Genomic DNA, 11,434 nt, shown 5'->3' on the forward strand with positions numbered 1-11,434 from the left:
TCAATGATGAGAGAGAATCATTGATCGGCTGCCTCCTGCACGCCCCCTACTGGGGATCGAGCTGCAACCTGGACATGTGCCCTTGACCTGAATTGAACCTGGGACTCTTCAGTCCGCAGGCTGACGCTCTATCCACTGAGTTAAACCAGGGAGGGCCCAAGCCTTCCTTTTCTGTGTGTTTTTACCATGAGCGTGGTCAGCCTGGGAGGCAGTCGTTGGGGGAGAAAACAAACTTGCCGATCAGCCCAGTGAGAGAGTGTCCTTGGGAGAAAGGAGCCTGTCTGACCAGGGGTCCTTTCTCCCCTCAGGTGGCCTGTGCTATCCAGGAAGTGGTATCCGTAGGCACCCCTGTGACCAGCTTGTACCCACAGCTGTTCACTCTCCTCCTGAAGCTGGTCAGCTGCACCCTGGGCCAGAAGATGCCCACTTCTCCCATGAGCTCCCACAGGCGGCGGGTGATGCAGCAAGGGGAGCGGCAGCAGGTCGCGGACCCCTGCCGGTAAGTGGCCGGGCAGGGAGGGCCTTCTAGAGCTGTCCTGATCGCAGGTTGCAGAACAAAGACTGCACAGCCTCAACTACCCATGAAGAAACAGGGCTCTACCATCCCTAAGCCGTGGAGCAAGTCTTCCCCGAGCCCATACCCAGTGGAATTGCCCAGAGCGGTCACAGAACAAATGAGCAGCTGTCTTCTTCCCAGATGGCCCACTCTGTTTCCTTTAGTTGAGATATTTCTTTTTAAAAAAAAATATACTAGTGTATCTATTTTTTTATTGATTTCAGAGAGGGAGAGGGAGAGAGAATCATTGATTGGCTGCCTTCTGCACACCCCCTACTGGGGATCGAGTCCGCAACTGGGCATGTGCCCTGACCTAGAATTGAACCATGACCTCCTGGTTCATAGGTCAACAACCACTGGGCAACAGTGGTCACACACTAGCCATTGCGAGATGCAACCTGACTTCTGCACTGCTGTTTCAGAATCAGTGAACTATGGTCTTTTTTCAGTTTCCATCCTTTAGGGCTTCATTTTCTCATGAGAGGTTGGCGAGATTGTGTGGCATTATTTACCAGCTCAAATCATCTGGATGTTCCCTTTGATCCCAAAACTAACGTGTGAGGTCAGGCTGCCCTGACCAGTGTTTCCCTGGCACAATATCCATTAATGCAGGAGTGAGGGAGCATTGTGGGAAAGAGGAAGAGTGAACCTGGGACATCTCAGTGTGCTGTACGGGGTTGACTTACTCTTGTGATGCCAACTGCCCCACCACCCCACACAGGCTCTCAACCACAACTCTGAAGTGCGTGCAAGTCCAAGCCATGAGAGAAGGCCTGGCCAAGGAGTCCGACGAAGGGGACAACTTATGGACGCTGCTCCACGGTCCCAGCACCCACCACTTGGGAGTGTGTGCACTGGCCAGGTAACCTGCCGATGTCCGAGAACTGGATACAAAGGAGAAAACTCAGAATGGGCAGCTTCACTGAGAGCAGTTGACCCACCCAGGGCTTGTATACAGTCAAGGAGAAGAAACAAGGAAGAAGGAGCAAAGGGGGTTGGGAAGAGGTGGTAGGATCACCCCAGAACTCACCACCCCCTCAAAAAAAAAACAGCGATACACTGAACAATTCTAGGCATGTTGCGTTTACATTGGGCTCTTGACCATCTCTTTCCTTGAACATTCCTTCTTAGAGGACTTATTTTCCGGGTAGAGAAATAGACTAAAATTTCCTCCATTGTTTAGCAATAAACAAGCCTCTGCTACAACTGGAAGCTTGTGTTTTCTAGGAGCATGGCCGTGTGGCACCAGGGAGTCACGGTGGACATCATGGAGCAGCTCCTCCCCTCGCTCACCTCCTCTTCCGAGAACTACCGCATAACCGGCACAGCGTTCTTCTCTGAGGCAAGGCCAGCAGCCCTCACCGCAGGCATGCGGGGCCCCTGCGGTATTTCTCTCAGGGACCTGCAAGGGGACCTTTGGTAGTGGAGGGATCCAGCCACTTCCAGAGACATGGCACCCGAGCAGCCAGTGAGAAAAACATAGCGCCCACCCTCACCCTCTTCCTTCCCTCTGGTCTTCAAAGGCCAACCTCCCAGGACAGAGGAGGGTGGAGAGGGACAAAACAAAAAGGCATATTACTGTCTCCCAGACTCTGGGATAAAGGTAGTCCCGGCTGGTCCAGACTTGTCATTGTCAGTAACCCCCCCCCTCCCCGTTTTCCCGTTTAGTTTAATTAGAAGCATCTTCTTAACTGGGTATTCTGTTCTCATCACCACGTCACCTTGACCTGTGGCTGCTCACATCTAGAGCTTAGCTTCTGCCAGACTTGCTTGTTCACCGAGGGCCCTTCCTCCTCTGCTCCACGAGCAGCTGGGCCTCCTCTTCAACTGTAGTTCTGGTGCCTTTGCCACTCTCCTGAAGGGAAGCCACTCCCTTCACTAAAGGGGAGGAGTGTGTTGATTTCAGCTCATGAAGGAGCCCATCCTTTGGAGGCACTGGAATCTCCGTGACGTGCTGATCTTGATGGATCAGAGTGCCTGGGACTCCAATGCCACTTTGAGGCAAATGGCCATCCGAGGGCTCGGTAATACAGCTGCTGGAGCCCCTCAAAAGGTATCAGGAGGGTTGGAGGGGGGTGACACTTTAAGTAGAGTTTGAAATGCTTATTTACAAACCCACTTCTGGTTGCAAGAAATTAAGGGCAAATCCCAATAAATTGCTGAAGTTGTAGTTCTTGAGTTGCAAGTACCTGCGACCCTAACAAACGTTCAGTCCCCTTGTCTGGGGTTTCCTACCCTATTCCAGACACACATACAACAGTTTTTGAGATTGAGCAACTCTGTTTCAAAATAGGTGCGGAAGCATAAGCAGCTAATGTTAGAATCTGTCATCAGAGGTCTGTACCACCTGGCCCGCACCGAAGTTGTCTGTGAGAGCTTGAAGGCTCTAAGGAAGATCCTGGAGCTGCTCACAGACCGAGACGTGAGCTTCTACTTCAAAGAAATAGTGCTGCAAACAAGAACCTTCTTTGAAGACGTAAGTGAGCCTGTTCAGGAATCTTCCCTCCCCAGAAGAAGTGAGTGAACACAAAGAGGTTCAGGTAGTGCTTGTAGCAGACAATGTTGGTGTCCCATCCATATTCCTTGGCCTGCCCAGAGGTCATTTGCCCCAGAGGTCACCTGCACAGAGGCCACCTGAACGATTCCTCTGCAAGCTGTTAGCTTCCTGTGTCCCTCTGTGTGAGGGGACTCACTGGCCCGGGAATCATAATTGGTCTGAGCAGGGTGGGCTGGACATTAGGAAAGGACCCTCAAATGATAAGAAACAGGAGTTTGTAGAAAAACTCCCCAGCTTCCTCACCCCTCAGGATTGAGCTCCACCTCCTCACAAGGGTAACACACTCATTAATATTCCCTATTGTAACTTTTGTCTCTTCCCTATCTCATTCCCACTCCCCATCATGCTTCCTGGGCTCACCTCCTAAATCAATTATGCCTAAATCCTCATCTCAAAGTGTGCTTGAGGGGGAATGCAAGTTATGACAATTCTCAGTACCGGACTAGGGCCCCGTAAGATGTTGTCGCCTCCAACACTATCTTTTCCACATCCAAAAGTCAGAGACTCAAAACGCTTATGTGGTTCATTTCATCCAGGAGTCGGTAGGAACCAGCTCTTTGGGCCAAATCCACCCAGAGCATCTTTTTGTGAATTGGGTTTCACTGGAACACAGCCACACTGGCTGTGTGGAGCACGCTCACTGGTTGCATAATGTCTGTGGCGGCTTTCCCACTTCATTTGCAGAGTTGATTAGTTGTTACAGAAACCAGATGCCCCACAAAGTCCAAATGATTTACTGTCTGACCTTTTAGGGCAAAGTTTGTCAACCCCCTGATCTTATAACCCGAATCTCAGAAAAACACCAGGCAGCCATCCTGGGCAGGGGAAGGTCATTTTCCTTTATAACTTCTGGGAAATTTGATTTTATGATTTGTTTTTGGTGTATTCACTGTCATCAGTGTAAAAATCTATTCCACATCTAACTTAAATTGATATTTTTGTGATCTAAACCTGTTTTTTCCATGGTGTGTTGTCAGAGGAGATGGAAGACTGCTAGTTGCCTCCTTCTGAAACATTAAGGCTTTATTCAATTACCTATGTACGTCCAGTCTCCAGACTGGAAAGTCTTTGTTTCCTTCATTATTCATCTTAACCTAATTTTCCAGCTTCTGCAGTATTTTACGAGCCAGTGACTGTGTTGTACTTCTCAATGAGGCCAGAGAAATATCAAATGTTATCTAAAGAAAAAGTACCTCAGTTTTCCTCTTTTCCTAGTCATTCACTCCTTTTTTTTAATCTTGCCCTTTCTTTGTGACTCTTTGGCAATTTATTAACTGTACAGACCTCCAGGTTTTAGCCTGAAATATATGCCCACAGTCAGTAATTCTCCAGTTTCGTATTTGTCAGTGTCCCTTGTTTACTTACCTGCTAGCCTCAACCTGACCTTTGAAAGGAGCTTTCTGCTCATTTCCTACTATTTTCTCCAATGTGTCAGGATTACTCTTAATTCCCATCTGGTTCTCAAAAATGTTTACTTGGCTCCCACTCAGGTCAGTGTCTTCTGTAAAATAACAAATGTGTCCTCTTTTTCCATTACACAGACAGTTGATGACGATATTTAACAAAAAGGGCTGAACTCCCCCCTGCGGAGCCCCATCTGTTTGTTAGGTTTCCCGGGGTGGTTGTTAACCCAGCGATCATACTTCTCTTGGATCTGAGCCTCCAATAGTGGCACATTCACCTGCGACATTAGCGGTTGAGGTCATCTTTTTCCATCTTATTGCAGAAGAAAAACAATCGAAAATCTTAACCTTTCTCATTTCTAATACGGATCAATTCCATCGCATTTGCATAAAAGTTTGATAAAACTTGGGTCATAGCAATGACATGCAATTTATTCTCCAGTAATGCTCTCTTTCTGCAAACATATTTAGCTATACTTTATGATACTTTGCCCCTATAGTTTCTACAGATTAAACATACAATTTTGTGATCTCCAAATCCGTCCCGCCCACACACATTTTTTTTTCAATATTTAAGTATTTTCCAGGACTTTGCAGAACATGGAGACACTCTGATGAAATGGTAAGAAAATAAGGCTGCGGTCCCAGCCCCAGGCCCAGCTTGCTGCTATTTCCCACACTGTCACCCTGAGCAATCACCTTACTCTCTGTGACTCATCTTCTCCATTCAGAACAAGGACATTAAACTCTAACGTCTCTCTCAGCACCCAATTAGCTGATCCTTCCTTAACCTATCATGAGGTCATCAATTTTGGAAAACTCAGAAGACTTATTTAAGTAAATATCTCTCTACTTTTTGAGCACTCTGTTATTAATTAGTTTTCTTTCTTATTTTAAAAAATACCTTTTGAAAATATATCCTGACCACATTCCTAGGACATTTAAAGAACATTTTATTACACAAGGTCACATCTCATGCATTCATTTAACTCTGCCGGCCCTTTCACACAGACCAGCATTAAGTTTTCTGAACGATCTTTATTGACTTCCTTTTTCATGGCATTTTGTTTGTGTGTCCACTTATGCATTTAATTTGCCTTCAGAATTAACTCCTCTACCTTCTCTTTCTTTTTCGTATTCATGGGAATGCTTTTTGTTGGCCCTTGTTTATTGCTAATCTAAATATTATTCTACTACTCAGGACGACTTTTTCTTTCATTCCTCTGCCCCCACATGGGTATTTTAATCTAATTTTCTAGACCTGGGGTTAGGAGAAAAGCACTCCGGAAAATTCCTCCAGGTTTGTTAGAACTCTGAACCATATTGGCAAAGTACCTGAGGTACTAGAAGGCATCTTTCTCCATCACTATACCCTTTGATAGTTAAAAAAGCATCGCCTACCATTCAGGACAATAAGCAAAGAAGTTCCAGAATTTCACATATGCAAGAATAGAGCTAAGCACTTCTTTGTTTGTCCCCTCTCTCTCTGAGACCCAAAGCCCAAATTTCTAAGCTGCCTGTAATTCCATTAGAAAGTATTTACACCCGGCCGGCGGGGCTCAGTGATTGAGTGTGGACCTATGAACCAGGAGGTCACCAGTTTGATTCCTGGTTGGGGCATATGCCCAGGTTTCGGGTTCGATCCCCAGTGTGGGGCATGCAGGAGGCAGCCAATCAATGACTGTCCCTCATCATTACTGTTTCTATCTCTCTCCCTCTCCCTTCCTCTCTGAAGTCAATAAATATATATATATTTTTTTTAAAAAGTATTTGGGAACTTGGAGAAGGGTCCTGGGCCTTGGGCAGTTTAGATTAGAGGCGCCATAACCCTAGGCTCCTGATGCAATCAGGCTGATCTGTGTAAATACAAAATAAACAGGAATTCTCCCTGGCCTTCTGCTCCCTGCTTCTCATTCCTGTGGTCACATTTCCTCATCAGTCACTCAGAGGCAGCAACCAAGTCTCCGGTTCTGTGGTGTCCCTGAAACCCTTGACCCAGAGTCATTTAAACTTTGGTCATGTGGGTTAGTGAGCTGCTGGGAAGGGAGCATCTGGGGGCTGTGACCGGTCGGTGCCCATGCATGGGTTCCAGCCTTCCTTTGTGAAATGGGGCCAGGCAGGGTGAGGGTGAGGAGGGGGTGCTGGCCGGAAATGGCCGGAAAGGGGGCTCACCGATGACATGCATCTGTCGCCACAGGAGCAGGACGATGTGAGACTGACTGCCATTGTCTTATTTGAGAATCTGGCATCCCTAACAGGAAGAAGGTGGAAGATTTTTTTTGCGGAAGAAATTAAAAAGAGCATGATTTCATTCCTTCTCCACCTCTGGGACCCCAATCCCAAGGTTGGAGCTGTAAGTGGCCCCCGCACAGACCCCTGCACCTTCTCCTCTCCTGCGGCCGAAAGTGCCCGGACTCCCAGTGGCTGGGCTGGAGTCAGAACTGAAGTCCTCACTTGCAACTGCACCCGAAAACCACTTCTCCAACCCTGGCTTCTCCCGTGCCACCTCTTCCCAAGCTTGCTCTTCCATCCTTGAAACTGGGAAGGTGCCAACCCCGACTAGAAGCCCTTCACGTCACTGACTTCTACTGCTCCTTGCCCAACACTAGTGGACATTTCTTCCTTCCGGAAGGGGGTCCAGCACTATGGACTATGATGCAGAGAACTCTGTCTTTCAGGCTTGCCGTGATGTCCTGGTGGTCTCCATTCCTTTTCTGGGCCTCCAGGAACTCTATGGGGTATTAGACCGTCTCCTTGACAGTCAGGATCCACCAAGGGCCAGGGATTTCTATAGGCAATTCTGTGTGAAACTGGTGAGTGTGCGGTCAATGTTGCCTGGAAAAATCACAGGCAAGAGTCCCAGCAAATCCCAGAAAGACAAACAAACAGGGCAAGGGATCTCTGGCCAGACGCAGCACTGTCTTGGAAAGACAGCAGTGATTCTTGGTATTCTGCCATATTTCCCAAGTCCTGGCTGGAATCTGTTCTAGATTCCTGCAACACGCCTGTGGATTAGTCCCATAAGCCTAGTGCCTTTCCGGTTAAATTTAGGTTGGAATAGCCATAAGACATCTTCCAATAGAATAAGTAATGGCTATGTGAGTTTCGCTGGCCTTTATATTTTTCCTTCTTATGACCTCTCAGATGCTGATTTTGAGAAAAAGATCTCTTTCTGGTTGCCCACTTTGCAATACATATCTCTTCTAGGCTAAGAAAAATCAGGAAATCCTGTGGATCCTCCACACACACTCATTCACCTTCTTCAACAGCAACTGGGAGATGATCAGGAGTACAGCCATCAAACTCACAGGTGAGGGCACCTCCACATTCCCCCTCAGGTATGTCTTCTCTTTGCACCGAGTTGCGCTTTGACTGCAAGTTTACTCCAACTTGAAAACTGGTAAAATGAGTATGACAAGAAAGAATGAGAGGAGGAAGAAAGAAAAGGAAAGGAAGGAAGGAAAAGAGGGGCAGGGGGTCCTAACTGGTTTGGCTCAGTGGATAGAGCATCGGCCTGTGGACTGAAGGGTCCCAGGTTCAATTCCGGTCAAGGGCCTGTACCTTGGTTGCGGGCACATCCCCAGTAGGAGTTGTGCAGGAGGCAGCTGATCGATGTTTCTCTCTCATCAATGTTTCTAACTCTGTATCCCTCCCCCTTCCACTCTGTAAAAAATTAATAAAATATTAAAAAAAAAAGAGGAGTAGGGGGAGGGAGGGAGGGAGGGAGGGAGGGAGGGAGGGAGGAAGGAAGGAAGGAAGGAAGGAAGGAAGGAAGGAAGGAAGGAAGGAAGGAAGGAAGGAAGGAAGGAAGGAAGGAAAAAAATGTTATGTTTTGCAACTTCTCCCTTCAAAGGAACCTGTTCTCTTTGGGGAATGAAAACCTACATCTCCTGACTTTCCAACACTCACTCTGCATACTGGGCCCTTCGTGCTTCTTTTGGTTCCAAGTCATTGCTCCTTCTCTTTCCCAAGAATTTGCTTCAAGCCTGCTGCCCCTGCCTAAATGTTTTCCTTTGCATCACTTCCTAACATAAACCATAACACACCTAAGCTCAGTCAAGCTGAGAGCTTTAGCAGCAGCTGGGTATGAGTGCAAAGTGTGTTGGTGTGGGGCCAGCAGACCTTGGCTCTGCTGTGTGACTCTGGACAATTCACTTAACTTCTCTGTGTTGCCTCTTTGTCTGGTCTATAAAATAAAAGAGGATGTAGGTAAATCTCTGAGAATGCTTGTATTATGTAATTCTAAGTCTTATCATGAAGTCTGGTCCAACTGATCAAGCCCACAGTGAACAGACCCACTAGCTTGGCCACTTTGAAGAGTAAAGGATTCTTTATTGGATCATGTATATGATCCCACAACTACACTGTAAACTTTTTGAGAACCGGGATCATGTTTTACACACATTTGAAACCCTGACAACCACTGGCACAGCCCCGGGGAGGACACAGTATGAGCTTTCTCAAATGCACATTGAGTGTGTGACCACCTCCAGACATGGCACTCCAGACCCAATAGTCATTATCCTCGCATCATCCTAGGGTTGTGTGGAGTGCTGTATAGTTTGCTCATTCACTAGCCAGACCATTTAACCTCTGACCAGGTGCAGAGTCTGACCTGACCCTTCACATAGCTTCTTCCTCTATAATGAAATCAGCATCTTTTTCTCCTGTTGATTTTAGATGCCATTGTTCTCAATCTGACCAACCAATATGTGGAGTTATTAGACAAAGAACAACTGATCACACGTGAGTACCAGCCCCAGTTTCTGCCCAGGGTATTGTATTCTCAGAGAGAGAGAAACAAATGCTGCTCCAAGTTTCATGCCAGCCCAGAAACTGAAAACCCTAGTGCCCCATGTGCCCCATTGTTGTCTCGGAAGCTCCCTGGATGCTGGAATGTCTCTGGGGTATAAGCAAAGCCCAGTTCCACCCTTTCCAGGCATCCTAGCCAACACTTTTCCAGTTGTCTATTGATCATAAGGTCAGGATCTTCTCTTACCTCATTTCAGTGTCAAAACACATTCTCAGCTCGTGGCTCTAAATCCTACCTTTCAGGGTAAACTGAGAGCTTGGGAGCTGGAGCCCACCTAGGGCTGACCCTCCATGGGGGGCCACAGTGCCGCACATCCTGGGCCTTGACTTTCCTTCCTCACCAGACTCTGCTATTCTCTCCATTTCAGGGCTCCAAGCACTTCGGCAAGACCCCTGTATCAGTGTCCAGAGAGCAGCCGAGGCTACCTTGCAGACCCTCCTGAGAAGGTGTAAAGAGATGAACATCCTTCCATAAACCATCAGGAAATAAACTGCTGTTCCCATAACTGACTGCTGTCTCCCTCCTGGTAACTCACAAGCCTGCAGCATCCTAAGGAAAGGCCAGGTGCCTGGGTGGGGTCTGAAAGCGGTGTAGTCCTCGCCGGCCGGAGTCTCCCTGGTGGCTTCCATGAGGGAAAAGCCACTCCCACAAATTCACGAAAGCCACACAGCTTTGGCACAGGTTAGCCCTCTCCCTTGGAAAACTCAAATCCCAGCAGATACCAAAACACGACAGAACTGGAAACCATTCTGCCGCCCTCAAGAAGTGGGCCACTGCTATTTCTGCACATAACCCTTTTCCCTTCTGTCTTAGCCAGCTGTGAATTCCTACCCACACTCTTCTCTTTCTAATAACCAATTTGACAGTAAACTCTAACCTGTCTGTTCTTTCTCGGGTAATAATTTATGTGTCAGGACTATGACGGGTACATCTCTACAAAAGACCCTTTCTGACATGATGTTAAATCTCATGGTCTCCTCTCCATTTTTATCCCAGAGCATTCCTCCCCTTAAATTGTGTGTGTGTATGCATGTGTGTGTGTGTGTGTGTGTGTGTGTGTGTGTGTGTGTGTGTGTGTTTTAACCTTCTGAGAGCATCTGAATCATAACTCTTTACTCTTTTCCACAGTGCATACCTGAGAGGTTACATACATGAAGTGGTGTACATACAAAGAAGTTTCTAACACAGAGCCTGGTACTCATTTAACACCACCACCATCCTGATTATTTATCAGCAACATTATCCAGTTAAAGTATCCCTTCACACACTCCTGTTCCTTCCATTCTAATCTCTTCATCCGCAGATTCTTTGAGGAGGCATCTTTTGTTCCTGTAAAACTTTCTAAGGGCCGAAGGAATCTTCTAGGTCAGAGATTTTAGGCCAGAGTTCAGTTATTCAATCAGTTAGCTAATATTTATTGAGTGCCTACAATGTGTAAGGCATTTTTGTCGCCACTGGGGCTACAACTATGAAGAAATATTTAAAAATTCTACTCTCATGGAGCTTATTCTATGAAATCTGTGTCTCAATTCTACAGGCAGGAGCCAGCTTCCAAGGCAACGTGATCCTTGCTTCCTGGGGTCCAAGTGGTCTCCTCACACAATGAGTAGAAAAATAAAAATGGCCTGTGCAATCAATGCAATATTTCAGAAATGACAAAGTGTGACTTCCGAGGCAAGGCCATCAATGGCGTTGCACTCTCCGGAGTCACTCGCTTTGGGGGAAGCCAGCTGCCATGTCGTGAGGACCCCCTAGCAGCCCAGAAAGAGTTCCAGAGCAAAGGATGGACGCCTCCTGCCAACACCCAGGGCTAGCTTCCTAGACATTTTAATGCTCCATCTTGGGAATAAATCCATGAGCCCCAGTGAAAGTCTTCAGATGATTGAAGCCTCAGCTGACACATGGCGGGAATGTGAAATAAAATACAGAATGCCCAGTTAAATCTGAATTTCAGGTAAACAATATTTTTTTTAGTAAAAGTATGTCCAGATTATTGCATGGGACCTACTTAAAGAATTATTTATGGTTTATCTAAAATTTAAATTTAACTGAGCATCTTGTATTTTATTTGCTAAATCTGACAACCCTACTGCAATCTAATGAGA

The 11,434-nt window shown here is 46.8% G+C and overlaps 1 protein-coding gene across 1 annotated transcript in view; it reads left to right on the forward strand.

Annotated features, from left to right (window-relative positions):
* Positions 1-9,803, forward strand: part of MROH2B (maestro heat like repeat family member 2B) — a gene marked incomplete at both ends in the record, with an annotated part of 48,849 nt that extends 39,046 nt beyond the window's left edge. Inside the window, 10 exons of the mRNA XM_079798169.1 lie at positions 309-499; positions 1,278-1,418; positions 1,784-1,898; positions 2,463-2,609; positions 2,850-3,032; positions 6,714-6,869; positions 7,195-7,329; positions 7,724-7,826; positions 9,197-9,262; positions 9,697-9,803. Coding sequence (XP_079654295.1) covers positions 309-499; positions 1,278-1,418; positions 1,784-1,898; positions 2,463-2,609; positions 2,850-3,032; positions 6,714-6,869; positions 7,195-7,329; positions 7,724-7,826; positions 9,197-9,262; positions 9,697-9,803 — 1,344 coding nt within the window. The remainder of the gene's footprint in view (positions 1-308; positions 500-1,277; positions 1,419-1,783; positions 1,899-2,462; positions 2,610-2,849; positions 3,033-6,713; positions 6,870-7,194; positions 7,330-7,723; positions 7,827-9,196; positions 9,263-9,696) is intronic.
* Between the last annotated feature and the right edge of the window lie 1,631 nt (positions 9,804-11,434).

The sequence above is a fragment of the Cnephaeus nilssonii genome, assembly GCF_951640355.1.
Source record: "Cnephaeus nilssonii genome assembly, chromosome: 2".
Classification (NCBI taxonomy): Eukaryota; Metazoa; Chordata; class Mammalia; order Chiroptera; family Vespertilionidae; genus Cnephaeus; species Cnephaeus nilssonii.